Genomic DNA, 15,171 nt, shown 5'->3' with positions numbered 1-15,171 from the left:
TTTACTCTAGCTCAAACCAGCAAGTGACCTGTGCCCCACAGAGGAAGGTAGAACACCTCCCACCCTCTGCAAATCTGATCTGGGAAAAAATTCCTTCCCAACTCCAATTATGGTGATCAGATAGACTCTGATAGGTGGGCAAGACCCACCTGGGAAAGAATTCTCTGTAGTAACACAGAGCCTTTCCCATCCAGTGTCCCATTTCTGGCTGTTGGAAATATTTGCTAATAGGAGTCACGTGCACTCCCTACAGACATGCATGACTGAAGCAGTAGGGACAGAGTGAGTGCCCTGATCCTACATTGTGAACGACATGGGTCACTGACTTTAACAGGTCTCTGTGTAGGTGCAGTAGTTCCCCAGAGTAAATCACAATGCAGACCCAGAGCCTTAGTTTGTAAGTTCCTTTAGGCAAGAACTGTCTCTTTCTAGGTTTTTTGAGTCACCTAGCACATTGAGCTACATTATTTGTGTAACAATGCATTTCAGAACTAGATATATTCACATATGGTTTGTCCCATATATTCATGTCTACTATTTCACTAAGAAATTTCATTCTCACTGTAAATTTATTTTCATGGATTTTCCAAATCGGTGACAATTACTGAAAAATGTTGAGTTCCACATCAAAATCCCATTGCCTCTCCCACCCAAGATGAAAAACCAATTGTCAAAGTTGATTTCGAAAGAGCCAAGGAAGTCAATTACTAGGAATATTCATTGGAATTTTGCCTCGATTGGATTAAAAAAAAAATCAGTCAATTATTTAGATTTCACTCAATCTCAGTCCAAAAAGCAAAATATAAAATAAAACCTAAGAAAACGATGTGGGACAGTTTAACCAGAAGGCATCAAGCTAGTGAATGGAATGTTTTAGCTTTTTCCCTTGCTGTTCATCCTTAAAGAATTTCTGAGCAGAAGCAGGCTGACTCTTTCCACCCCCCATTTTTAATTCTTTCCTTTCTTCTCTCTCTTTATACTCCTCTGATCCCCATCACTTTAAAAAAAAAACTGAGCAACTTTTAATCTCTTTTATACCCTGTGTTTTGAGCCACTTTACTTGTAACTTATGCCATATATTTATTACACTTTGCAAGGAATATCTTACTGCACCAGGACCCTACATGGGCTAAAAAACCACCACACTAGCAGATCCTAAAACAAGATTTCTTTCAACTGGCAGACACTACTGCATGCAGAATCCAGGCCAATGTTGTAGGTAATCCAGACAGTTTTGTTCTTTATGTGGGTCAGAGTGTGCTTCAGAATTCCATTTTATATAAAGACATCCTGCTGTTTCAAAATATTTACCTTTAAAAAAAGTTTAACCTGATATTTCATTCCAACGCAGAACAAACTTGCAGAAGATATAAAGTTCAGAAGTCACACAGGTATTAAAAGTCCTCTATAAGTTTTAAGGCTTTTGCTTTGTTTAAAAAGTGTGATGCACAACAAAGCTATTACCTGTACAACAGGGAATATGTGAATGAAATCCAGTCCCTGGATCTGATGCGGCTCCAAACGATGGGGGCACTTCATTTTTGGTAAGACAGACACAATTTTCTCTGTTAAGGCACTATTTTAAAAGAAAAATATCAAAGTGTATACAATAAAATTGTTTAAATTTTGAAGAATGACCTTTCCAAACTATGCAATGTTGTTGTAGCCATGTCGGTCCTAGGATATTAATTTCCAAACTATGTAGTAGTTTGAAAGTGCCCTCTATTGGCTGAAACTGGATAACACAATCTGGAAAAAAAAAAAACTTGTTTTATGAGCACAGTTCTGAAGTCATATTTTTTTAAATTTAATAAGCCTACTGCTTGTTTCTTAATTTCCATTACTCAACATCAAATTTAAAATATCTTAGGCTGATCAGATGCAGAGCATGCATGATCGTGAGGGATATCTATTTTATACATATGTTTCTGTTACCATGCACATACAATTAACTGCTCAAAGATAGAGAGACTAACTTTAAAACATTATATATTTTAATCAAAGAAAGTTCAATTTCAGAATGAAAAATCTGAAACTTAAAACTGAGTGGCTCTCTGCTGTTGTTACTAATTAAGCACCCTCTCCTACAAAAACCATGAAATAGCTAGAATATTGTAAAAGTGAAATATCTACCAAGAATGCTGCTTACATGTACAAAGTCCAATCAGCTGGAGTATATATAATCCAGTTTGCTGAGAAAAAATGTCCTTCTGCAGCTCATAAAAGTGCTATTAAAGTGAAAGGTAGCTTAACAGGGGGATAACTCTACTGGGGTTCAATCTTGCACCACTGAATTAACAGGGGTTTTGTCACAGATTTCAGAGTAAAGCATTCTTTCCTGACCACAAAGAATTAAGCTGATATACAACCAATTGGTGCTCATACTCAGGAAGTCAATCTTTATAGACAACAACTTAAGAGTCATTGATGTGATATTTTTTCCTTTGGGGAAAATACAAGTGTCCAGATACTGACATCAGTGGCAGATACTATCATCCTAAAGAGCTGCTGATATTTTGAAGGAAAATTGCCCAGAAGCATGGGAGAGAGTGGGACGGAAAAGAGAAAAGATCCAGAAACTAAGGATAGTGCCTGAAGAGCCAATGTTGATTAGAAGAGAAACAGCTGTATGCGAATTTTGTAATTCCTCTTCTAGATGGCTCAGCCTGTGATGTAATTTCCACTATGTCAATGTGTTAATGAGATGCAATAGTCTTCTTTCTTTGTACAACCAAGAGTACATGCAATCCGTTTAAAATATTTTTGTCCCAGAGGAACAAGAAATCATGTAACAAACATAACTGTGATGTTAATTTATGCTTCCATACTTATTTTGATTACATTTATAATAGCTGACTTAAGATTTGTATTATTAGAACATTGTCTAATAAGAGCTGGCAAAATGTGCACTGACAATATCAACAGGATACTTGCTAATTAATCCCTATTATCACCACCCTGAGAGCTGCATGGAAACACTGAGAGACACTAACAGTTTAAAAAAAACAATATATTTTTAAAAACAAATATCCTTATTTATACTACTAACACTTAGATTATTAAACATCCAAATAGTATTCTAACAATTTCTGCTATTTTCTCACTGTTTTGGCATTTTCTTCAGCTAGAACAATTAAAACAGACTATAAAGTTTCACTTTGATACTTGTTGACTAGCACGGTCCTTTATTTTTTTGAGTTCCAAATAATCCATGGGAATGTTTAAATTCAAACTTCTCTGTATTAAATTTAAAAAAAATCAACTAAAATGTTTTCATTAAAGTAACAGTATGAAGGGTGACTCTCTTTTTAAGAACACAACTGATTTTTTTGTCCTGCTACCATTAAAACTAACACCTAAGATTTTTATAAGAGATAAAAATACATTCATCTCTATTTTGTGTTTCTTTGTGCATTTAAGAGTACTTTGTGTATAGCTCATTTCCCCTGGTGATGTGGATGTGTCTCAAAGCAACAGGGGAGAAAAATAACTTTTAAAAAAAATAACATGATTGTAAACATCACTGAAAATCAAGAAGGGAAACACAGATGCAGATACAGTAGCTGAAACTATATTCCACTTAACTGAAGTGGAAAAATGGGCTTTTAATGCAACTTGCCTGGCACTGTCCTTCCTTAGTTACTTCCTGCAAATTTTAATTGTGGTCTACAACAGTGGTTCTCAAAGCCGGTCCGCCACCTGTTCAGGGAAAGCCCCTGGCAGGCAGGGTCAGTTTGTTTATTTGCCGCGTCTGCAGGTTCAGCCAATCATGGCTCCCACTTGCCGCGGTTCGCTGCTCCAGGCCAAAACAGGAAATTTCTCAGTAACACTGATCCCCTCTACAGGTTTCACGTGTATAAACATGATGGTGATTTGTATCAAATTTTTTACAATATGAAAAGCCAAACCATTGTTCCCACTTCATCAACTTACATTTTCTGACCAATTGTAGAGTTTTCCTGAAACAATAGATCAACATCAATGTCAAAGCTGCAAGTAGTGATGCACCAGGTCATGCCACCAACTACCTAAAAAATGAACAAAAATATGGTTCAAAAGGAAATTTTGAAACAAATATGATTTAAATCCAACCAATATGGCTTCATGTTTTTAGTCTCCTCCCCCACCTCCAATACAGCACGATTCAAATGCCATCTAATATCTCATCAAAATATAGTGAAGAGAAGAGAAATAGAGGACCACCATTTGTGATGTTTCATTTTTTTTTAAACTTGATTTCCTAGTTTTCTTGAGACACTGAGTTCTCTGACATGCAATTAGATGAAAATCCAAGTACACTGTCAACCATGAAGAATGGAATAAAGATTTTAAAAAAGTGATGAAGTGACTGTTTTAGAGATCGTGAGCTATACAAACTCAATAAACAAGGATTGGAACGTGTGTTCTCATTTACCTAATCCAAGTTTTTCCACAGTTATTATTTGCATTAGAAGTAGCACACAAACCCCCCACAACATGTTAGGCACTATACAAACAGCCCCTGACCTTAAGAGATCTCTATCTTAGGCCCCAACCCTTCAAATATTTATGAACATGCTCAATTCAAAACACCAGAGCAGTCTCATTGATTTCAAAGGGTCTACTCACTCAAAGTTAACCATGTGTATTTAGGTTTTGCAAATATGTACACAACAGACAAAGAATAGAAGAGGTAACAGGCACAGAGAGGTGAAGTGACTTACCCAAGCTCTCACAGCAGGCCAGTGGCAGAATCTAAATAGAATCCAGGTTTCCTGACTTTCAGTCCAGTACCCTTTCCACTACACCACACTGCCTCTCCAATATAAAACACTCAGCATAGTTATGAAATAATCCTTGTATATTAGTGTCTAGTTTGTTTCTCATACTTGACTATCTAGTGAGACAGTCGGTAGAAGGGGGGGTATTTTTATTATAACAATATTTGTTAATCAAACAATTAACAAAAAGTCCTATAAAATATTCTATACCATAACAGCCTACAGAGTTTCACTACAAACACTTACGTATGTAAATAACGCCACAGCAGGATCAGGATACAAGGCGCCAGTCCCACAACTGGATGTGTGTAAGTACCACTGAAGTGTTCATTTCCACAGATCCAGTTACAGAATCAGGGCCTTAGATAGTCTTGCTTAGGCATACTTATATTTGTGCTTGTAAAGTGCTGTGACTGCCTATGGCTCTATAAATATAATAGCTTGCAGTTTTAACAAGCAAAAAAGTGTATAGGACAGCACGACTATTCTATGTACAAGCAAACTATTGAAAGAAATGAAAGAGCCCATTTTCAAAGGCTCTGCCATAGCTACAAGGGATGCATTTTCAAAACAAGGTTCAGGGATTTATCATCAAGTCAAATGTTAAACTAACAAAGGTACCTCTCTAAGCATATACTCTGTACAGCATGACTTACTTCCTGTATTTGAGGATGAAGGTCCCTGTAACTGTCTTTCCACAGAATTATCTAACTCCTCCCAAAAGATTTCCAGCAACAGTCCAAAAACAGCTTCTCTAGGTAAGTTGTTCCATTCTTTCATGAAACTCCACACCTAATAACTTCCTTAACCTTCTTTCAACTTGCCCCCATTACTCCTCATTTTCAGTATGAATAATAGCTTTTACAATGACCATGCCACAACGCAAACACGTTTTCATATTGAACAAATTTAGGTCCTTGTTTGGTTTCAGAGTAACAGCCGTGTTAGTCTGTATCCGCAAAAAGAACAGGAGTACTTGTGGCACCTTAAAGACTAACAAATTTATTTTAGCATGAGCTTTCGTGAGCTGCAGCTCACTTCTTCGGAGCTGCAGCTCACGAAAGCTCATGCTAAAATAAATTTGTTAGTCTTTAAAGTGCCACAAGTACTCCTGGTCCTTGTTTGTTTAGCCATGAAACTAGTTCCAGTTAAATTCCCCACACACCCACTTCAGAATTTTAGGCCCTGATTCTGCAATTAGTTATGTATGTGCTTAGCTTTATGCATGTGAATAGTCCCATTGAAATCAATAGGACCACTCATATGAGTAACTGCAGAATGGATGCCTTAGTTCCCCGAGACAAGGACACAGTTTTGCGCATATCTTCACTACATTAGTGGCACTATATAAATAATAAAAATAACTTTATTTACTGCTGATCTCCCCTCCTCCTTACTACCTAGAATCATTAAGCAGAATTTGAAAACTATATTTAGTAAATACAGTAAACTATATCTAATTAATAATCCTGGATTATAATCTCACCTTGTCAAAGGGTGATAACCCTTTGATTCTTGCTCTGAAATACCCAGCTGCCACCAGCAACTCCAAAATTTCAGTCAATTTGATGTTTTGTTCTTCATCTTCTCTGGTTTCAACCTAACAAACATAAAATTAACCTTAATTTTAAAATATTGTATTCACTCTACTCCTCCAACAACCCAACATTAGGACTCAAAATTAATTTCCCCAATTTTTTCCTTAATATAGACCACATGTTAATAGAGATTCTCTCACACACTTCCCTTCCATTTGCAATCTGATAACATCTTTATGGCAATTACAACAATTGCACACATGGAAAAACATCAGGCAAGTATTTGTTTCTAGGTGGCTTTAACATGAAATGTTTTGTCCTGTTTGAGAAAACCTATGCATTATTGACCAATCACTCTTGCCCTTCTATTTCAATCAGTCTTCTCTAAATGTGGTGTTTTCTCCCTCTTGTAAATAAACAATTCAGCTGTTGCATTCAAAATTGAATCCATGTCAGTTCCTTCTCTTCATTAGATCTCCCTGTCCCATCTGTTCTTCAAGTAAATCAAAACAATCTAGGCACCAACTGCCACAGCACAGGTAACATACCTGTGATTCTGCAGTTTTCTGTCAACTCTGCAGGGCTTATACAATACTACATCTTAAATGTAATGTTTTCACAAACGTTGTATGAAGATAGTATGAGAAATTGTTGTGGGATTCAACTGTTTCCTTTAAATCAAACAAACCATTTTCAACTGCCCAGAGTAGGGCAATAGCAGCACTAATATTGAGCACCTATATGAAGCTTTTGTTATCATTATTATTGCCAAAGCACTATGCAAACATCAACTAATTAATTCACACAACGCTCCTGTGTAATAAGTGTTGTTACCCCCATTTTACAGGTAGGAAATGAGGGGAAAGGAGAATTTCCATGACACTCCAAACCCTTGAAGAAGAGTCAGCGGTAGAGCTAGGAATGAAATTCACAAGTTCCGGGCTCCAGGCCTTATGCTCAATTGGCTAGAAACATCCTGTCTCTTTTAACCCCAAAGTCAATGCAGGAAAAAGGAAGCACGGCTGGGAAGTTGCTGCCTTTGCAGTATTAATAAAGTAAAACAATCCGGGCAGCCCAAAGCGTCTCCGCTGTTTACGTTCGGTAGAAACGTGAGGGTCCAACCTCTTCACAATCTGGGAGTCTCCTGGTATCTGAGGCCGACGTGGGAGCGTTCACACTGGGAAGGGACCCGCCACTCACACGCACAACACTGCACAGATGAGCAGAGGGCTGCAGCCAGGGCGACAACCGCAGCCCCCTGGCCCGGGCAGCCCCTTCCCCCAGGGAGCCGAGCCCCGCACCCCGAACGCCCCAGGATCTGGGCCTGATGCCAAAGCCCAGGGCCCGCCCCCGGGCAGGCCACGCCGGGCTCAGACCCTCCAGCCGGGCAGGGACGGAGGGAGTCAGCGCACGGGGCAGCTCGGTGCCCCCGGACGGGCAGGCGGGGGCCGTACCTCCTGCGGAGCCTGGTACCCGTGTCCCTTGGGGGCGCCCATCGCCGCCGCCGCCGCCGCTCTCCAGCCTGCGCTGCGCCGCGCGGCTGCCGCTGTCACCCGCGCTGCCCCCGCCCACCAACGGCCACGGGGGTGTCCCCGCGCGCGCGCCCCCGGCTCCGCTATGTCCCCGCGCCTGCGCCCCCGCCCTCCGTGCGCGCAAGCACGTTCGGGCCGCGCCATTCGCTGCTGAAGGGGGCGGGCGCGGAAGGGTGACAGGCGGGTCATGTGACCGCTTGGAACACAGCGCGCCGGGGGCCGCGGGCTGCCCTGGGCGGTGGGGCTGCGGGTGCCCGCTGGCAGCAGGCAGGGGGTTAATTGTAGGGAGGGCCGGGGCAGCCTCCCTGCCAGGCCAGGGCATTAGCCCCCAGCGTCCAGCGAATCCGGGATTTCCCTCCGCTCTGCGTTTCACGGGGGGTTGCGAGGCGGTTTAAAAGCATTTGTGGGCACGTGCGTAAGCCCTGCCAGATGCATCTTTTGTAAACGCAACTACTTATCCCGATGTTTTTCTCTCTATTGCAAAAGTTTCCTGCATCCCCTATGGGTGTCTCGCCGTTGCTGCTAGTGCTGTGCAATAGTATTCATTGCGAGTACTGTAGGCTTGTTAGTTACTAAACTATCAGTGGGAGTTTAAAAGCATGCCCCTAATTTTCTCCCCCAAATATAAGCCCCATGCTAGCAAACCCACTGCACCTGGTAGAGCAGGGGTTCGCAGGACAAATTATTTGGTGGCCTCAGAGTGCGGCCACCAACTCTTGCCAGTGGCTGCTCTCACACACTTCCCTAAAATACTTATTGATTAGCTTTAGGAAAAACAAATAAATATGCACATTTACACATCCATTTATTTATTGCTAGCTAGTAAGTCTGTTGTGAAAAGTTATATTAATAACGGTACAAGTATCACTTTTTACAGCAGACTTGCTCAGCCCCAGCAAACCTGGGGACAAATTAAGCACTGGATGGGGTGTTGGGGGAGGCAGCAGGTGGCCAGAGCCTGATGCCCCCTGGCAAAGGGATGGGGCCCAAGGACGGAGTCTGAAGCCACATGGCTGGAGCCTAGGGCCCAGCCCTAACAGCTGGAACCTGGTGCTGGAACCCAAAGCCCCACTGCCAGAGTCTGCCACCCTACTACCCCAGAGCTGCAGCCTAAAGCCTGAGCCCCACCACCCCTGGGAAAGTGGGGAACTCACTGGCTCCCTGCTCCTTCAGTGTTGTGCCCCAGAGGCAGGCAGGACCCAACCCCCGCTGGTGGCTCCAGCAACCAACCCCAGGCAGGGGCGGCTCCAGGCCCCAGCACGCCAAGCGCGTGCTTGGGGCGGCATGCCACGGGGGGCGCTCTGCCGGTCGCCGGGAGGGCGGCAGGCAGGGACCCTTCGGCGGCATGCCTGCAGAGGGTCCTCTGGTCCTGCGGCTCCGGTGGACCTCCCGCAGGCACGCCTGCGGGACTAGAGGACCCTCCGCAGGCACGCCTGCGGGAGGTCCACCGGAGCCGTGGGACCGGCGAGCGGCAGAGCGCCCCCTGTGGCATGACGCTGTGCTTGGGGCGGTGAAATGTCTAGAGCCGCCCCTGACCCCAAGCCAGTGCATCCAGGAGCAACAGGGAGGAGGAGGGGCCACTGCTGCCCCTCCCGGTGCAGTCACACCACTCAGGAGGCTGTGGCCTCAAGAAAAGCCCCTGGTGGCCCCATGCAGCCATGGAAGCGCTGTATTAGATTCACTTCAGGTTGGGACTTCCGGTCCTGATGCAGCAAAGTACTTGCTTAAGTCCAATCCTATTCAGCAAAGCACTTAAGCACATGCTTCAACCCCACTGAAGTTAACACAGGTTTAGGTGATTTTTTTAAAATAGGGATGGGGCTACTCGTGCTTAAATTTACTTTTGAGTGCTATGCTGAAGAAGAGTCTTAGGGTCTGATCCTGCAAACACGTATTCATAGAGCCCTCCTGTGCAGATACAAAAATGTGGATCCTCATCTGTGATAAAAGGGGGTGGGGAGTAGCTCCCTTTTATGAACACCCAGGCAGCCAGTAGCTATAAAAGCCCTCTTAGGAGCTGTTCTCTAATTGATCTATCAGTAAAGGGTTAAAAAGTCTCACTGCTATTCATAGGTAAAAGGAAGTAAGTGGGCACCTGGCCAAAAGAGCCAATGGGAAGGCTAGAAGTTTTTAAAATTGAAACAAGATCCCCCTTTTGTCTGTCTGTGGTTGTTCTCTGGGGAGAGACAGACAGGGCTGCAACTATGCTGTAAAAACAACCAGGAGTCCAGTGGCACCTTAAAGACTAACAGATTTATTTGGGCATAAGCTTTCGTGGGTAAAAAAACCCCACTTCTTCAGAAGTGCATCTCTCATTGTTTTTGTGTATACAGACTAATACAGCTACCCCTCTGATACTTGGAACTATGCTGTAAGAAGCTTGGGGCCAGGTATGAAAAATCATTGGTATCATACCTAGAAACTACTCATTTGAAACCCCAGATATGTAAGTAGATCAGGAAATATCTAGGAAGACATGATTAGGTTTCTCTCCTTTTATTTCTTTATGGCTTGTGGACTCCTCTGTGCTTGTAACCTTTAAGATGCACCTCAAGAGAGCTATTCTTGATGCTTAATCCTTGTGGTTGTTTTTTTTAATCTAGCAAAAGCCTAAATTCCCAGATGTATTTTCTTCTTTTTTTAATTAATAAAATTTACCTTTTTTAAGAACAGAATTGGATTTTTGTGTCTTAAGAGGTTTGTGCACACGTTATTTAATTAGCTGGTAGCAACAGCTGATTTCCTTTTTTTCCCTTTCTCAGCTCTTCCTCGGAGGTGGGGTGAAAGGGCTTGAGGGTACCCCACAGGAAGGAATTCCCAAGTGCGCCTTCCTGGGTTCTCAAAGGGGTTTTGCACTTGGGTGGTGGCAGTATCTACCAATCCAAGGGCAGAAAAAAGCTGTAACCTTGGGAGTTTAATATGAGCCTGGAGTGGCCAGTATTAATTTTTGGAGTCCTTGCATGCCCCCACCTTCTGCACTCGAAGTTCCAGAGTGGGGAATTGGCCTTGACAGCATCCATGATAATTACCTTTTATCTGACCGATGATATGCACTCCACCTTCACTATGTATCCACATCCGCACCAGCACCCTATCTCACTGTTAGAGCCCTGTGCAGATACAAACATTTGGATCCGCATCTGATCCCCGGTTTGCAAAGATGGTAAAGAATACAGACAGGGATCAGATGCGGATCCAAATTGTTGTATCTGCTCAGATGTATATTTTCACCTTTTTAAATAACAGACCTGGGTTTAGACTTTACCTAGGTTCATCCTTTCCTTCACTCACTCATGTTTTAATTTCTTTGCAGATAATATTAACATTTAAATATTGTTTGTCTGACTCCAGTCCTATATTCTGACACCAGTGTCACTCCTCCAGAGCACCTAGGGCCTTGAAAGTCGGCTTCTCAATGAAGGAGCATTGTGGAATTTTGGTTTATGATGAAGAATGAAGGGGCATACAAATGTTTAGCATATCTGACACGTAAATACCTTGCAATGCCGGCTACAAAAGTGCCATGCAAACGCCTGTTCTCACTTTCAGGTGCCATTGTAAACAAGGAGCGGGCATCATTATCTTCTGCAAATTTTAACCAAACTTGTTTGTCTGAGCGATTGGCTGAATTAGGATTGAATGGACCTGTAGGCTCTAAAGTTTTACATTGTTTTATTTTTGAATGCAGTTATATTTTTGTACATAATTCTACATTTGTAAGTTCAACTTTCATGATAAAGAGATTGCATTACAGTACTTGTATGAGGTGGATTGTAAAATACTATTTCTTTTGTTTTTTACAGTGCAAATATTTGTAATCAAAATAAATATAAAGTGAGCACTGTACACTTTGTATTCTGTGTTGTAACTGAAATCAATATATTTGAAAATGTAGAAAACATCCAAAAATATTTAATAAATTTCAATTTTTATTCTATTGTTTAACAGTGCAATTAAACACAATTAATTTTTTTGAGTTAATCGCGTGAGTTAACTGCGATTAATTGACAGCCCTAAAATATCTAAATTGAGGTTGGCTTTACCTTATCCCTTCCCTGTAATCACTGGGGAAATCCTGGACAATGCTTCCTATCATTTTGATTCAAATGTTCTCTGAACTGTTGTAGGCCATTTTTTTGGAGACAGTGGAACAGATTTTATGGTCTCCATGAAACAAAGTCCAAGTTTTATTATATTGGACATATCAAGAATTTTCTGTCTGTGATCCAAGCCTTTCCTTTGATTTTTGAAAAGTTTGGTATAATGTTCTTTTTAAAGACTCTAATATTCTCCAGGAGCAATTACTAAGAAAAACAAATTAACTTTCATCACTCTGTCTATTCAGACTTTGGAAATAAGAACAGATGCTGAACCGACAATTATTTGCAAATCATAGTCAGTTAATTTCAGCATGAATTGAACCTGAGTATCGATGACAAATAAAATACATTACTTGCCTGAAAAGGTTCTTGTTTCACTATGACACTCCAGCCCATTCCATTAATGTTCAACACCAAACCAACCTGAGTTTAGTTGAGAATCAATTGACGAGTTATCTAACTATTCTTATTACTTAAGAAAATACTTTGTGGAATTTTGGTTCATGCAAAGGACTGCTTTTCACAAGGATCATGGGTTCTGATTTGTGGGGAGTAATTGGCTCACTTTGAAAGCTTTGTCAAGTCTTTTGACCTCAGTAAATCCAGCCAAAAATTGGGTACATATTAGGAATAGGTGAACAGAGAAAGTTCCTTATCTGCATGTTAACCAGAGCTCTGTGTATAATGTGACCAAACATGCATAAAAATTGCCCCATAATTTCTAGGGTTTTTTTTAATGTTACTACATGATATTGGTCCAGAATCTAAGTTTTAATTTAATAAAATAAGTCAATACCCCACATGATTGTCACCTAGTCTAAGACTGTGCCATGGTGTCTGAATCTACAGACAATATAAAACCATTGCGCGGAAAGAGGTGTGAACTGCTCCTCTTCTTCTCAGTGGGCAATAACTGAGAGGCCGAATGATGTCAATTAAAACATCATCAACTATTTCACTGCTGATTATTTTAGCACAAATAGCCAGGCGATATGTTTGCTTATTATTGTTTAATGTAGTGATAGGTAGTGGAGAAGGCTGCAGGGGGAAAGATGGAACAGACAAGAATTCAACCATCCACTCAACCTCCACATTTAAGGTCACCTCTATCTTTGTCCAAAATGGAGGGAGAGAGGAGATGCATCTTTCCATCCCCAGCTTATCTCCCACACCTCCTTTGGTGGCAAAAAGCCACAACTGGCTTATCAAATGCCTGTAACCTAAGAGCTAGTGTAAAAGGCTCATAGTTTTTGATCCAGAGGTCCTGGTTCGATCCCTGTTGGTAACAACCCACCCAGGCACATTGCATTACAGGTGCTGGCCCATCCAGGGATTTGAGCTAGGTGGCTCTTTGAAGCTTGAAACAACCTTCCTTCAGCTGGAAGGAGAAATACCCTGATGTGGTTCTGTCCCTGTCTTACAGTAAAAGAGAAGGCAGCTGTAAGTGATTGTTTGCTACCCAAATGGCTGAAAGGGAAGGCACCAGTGCCTAATTGGCTACTGCTGACTGGTTGAAAGAGAAGTCAGGGAAGAGGAACTAGGAAAGAGAGAGAAGTAGAGAGCTTCCTTTCAGAACCTGCACTGGAGTGCTGCTGGAGGCAAGAGAGGAGCAGCTGAGGGCAAGCTCTTGATAGGATTCTTGAGGGAAACAGTTGGGGAAGGCTTCAGGAGACCTGCCTTGGGGATTCAGAGAGCACAGGCCTGAGGGGCCTGAGTACCTGGAGGACTCTGAAAGGAAAGAGATTAAGGTGTCATAGACTGTGAAATAGGTGGTCTAACCTAATGGTCAGAGCAGTGGTGATCAGGCCTATTGGTCGGAGTCAGAGTGAGGAATCAAGCCAAGCATCAGAGCTGGAGTGGGGTGTAGAAACAAGGATCTGGAACAAGGCAGGAGGGCAGGAATCAGGAACAAGGCAGGCTCAGGAGTCAGTCAAAAAACAGGGTCTGATGTAGCAACCAGACAAGGATTCACGTAGTTGCTCATACAATTTCCCGTGCCTCCTTCTGGCTTAAATAGTGAGCCAGTCAGAGATGCTGGATGTTTCCTTTAATCAGGAGCTTTGTGGTTGGTGGGAGTGACGGTTTGCCTCCCTCACCTTATGGTACGCCTGCCTCAGCTCCTTTAACTTCATTCTGCACTGCAGCATGTCCCAATCATTGCCCTTTTTGCACAAGCCTCGAGAGATCAGCTCACTTATAATATCTATATCCCATGTTCTAAGGTAATATTTAGGTGTTTTCTCTGAAACTGTAAACCGCCACAGTCAGGAGAGAAGCATTAATAAGTGTGAAATACTAGTTTACCACAGGAGTTGTCTCCCACCTAACAAAAAAAGGTCCGTAGACACCAAACTATTGCGTAACATCAGAGGACAAAAGACTTTGCTGATTGCTCCCCTCATGTTCAGGGCTTAATTAGTAGCCGGGGCAGGGCTGGCTGCAGGTTTTTTGCTGCCCCAAGCAAAAAAAAAAAAAAAAAGCCGGAGTACCGCTGCCGAAACAAAAAAAAAAAAAAAAAAGGGCCAGAGTGCTGCCCCAAAGGGCCAGAGAGCCGCCCCTTGAAAAGTGCCACCCCAAGCACATGCTTGGGATGCCGGTGCCTAGAGCCAGCCCTGAGTCCCGGCACCTTTGGGCTCAGCAGCTCATAGCCCCGGCACCTCTGGAAATGCTTAATTTGTGCCAGGGCTTGCTGGGGCTGAGCCATGGCATCTCTGGGCTCGCTCCAGCAGTTGCTGGTCCTGGCACGGGTAGCAGGAGGCTCATGTTGGCCACAGAGCACCCTTTCTGCGTTGGGGCAGCAGCCACTTTGCCCACAGGCTCCAGCACTGCCATGTCGCCTGCACCCCAGCACAAGGCCAGCAGCACGTTGAGCCTGCCTGATGCCCTGCAGGTGCAGCTGCAGCTAAATTGGCATAAGCTGAGCTCCCATGTCTTGGGCAGCGATTCTTTTGGGGCTGCGGATGCCAGCCCCCAGCAGCGCTTCCACCAGCACCCCCTTCCAGCTTCCTAGGGCGGAGGCTCCTGCAAGGAGACCACTGCCCCCTGGGAGGCCCAGGAGAGGCAGAGATTCCCCAGGGCTGGCAGCAAGGAAAAAGGTGAGGTGTCAGGAACTAACTGGTGAAGTGACCATGCAGCTAGGGCACAGTGCAGGGCAGGGGGTGTTGGGCAGCAGGGAAGCTCCAGGAGGCGGCCCTGCCAATGTTGGCATGGCCCCGCCAGGGGAGGCAGAGCAGGCACCCAG

The 15,171-nt window shown here is 43.2% G+C and overlaps 1 protein-coding gene across 1 annotated transcript in view; it reads right to left on the bottom strand.

Moving 5' to 3' along the window:
* The window catches only part of CCDC93 (coiled-coil domain containing 93), a 98,989-nt gene extending 91,092 nt beyond the window's left edge, over positions 1–7,897 (bottom strand). Inside the window, exons 1-4 of the mRNA XM_045032720.1 lie at positions 7,753–7,897; positions 6,247–6,360; positions 3,934–4,028; positions 1,465–1,576 (exon numbers count right to left, since the gene is read on the bottom strand). Of these exons, the coding sequence (XP_044888655.1) occupies positions 1,465–1,576; positions 3,934–4,028; positions 6,247–6,360; positions 7,753–7,794 (363 nt within the window). The 5' untranslated portion in view covers positions 7,795–7,897. The remainder of the gene's footprint in view (positions 1–1,464; positions 1,577–3,933; positions 4,029–6,246; positions 6,361–7,752) is intronic.
* Between the last annotated feature and the right edge of the window lie 7,274 nt (positions 7,898–15,171).

The sequence above is a fragment of the Mauremys mutica genome, chromosome 10, assembly GCF_020497125.1.
Source record: "Mauremys mutica isolate MM-2020 ecotype Southern chromosome 10, ASM2049712v1, whole genome shotgun sequence".
Lineage (NCBI taxonomy): Eukaryota > Metazoa > Chordata > Testudines > Geoemydidae > Mauremys > Mauremys mutica.
This window is presented reverse-complemented; position numbering and strand designations above follow the sequence as displayed.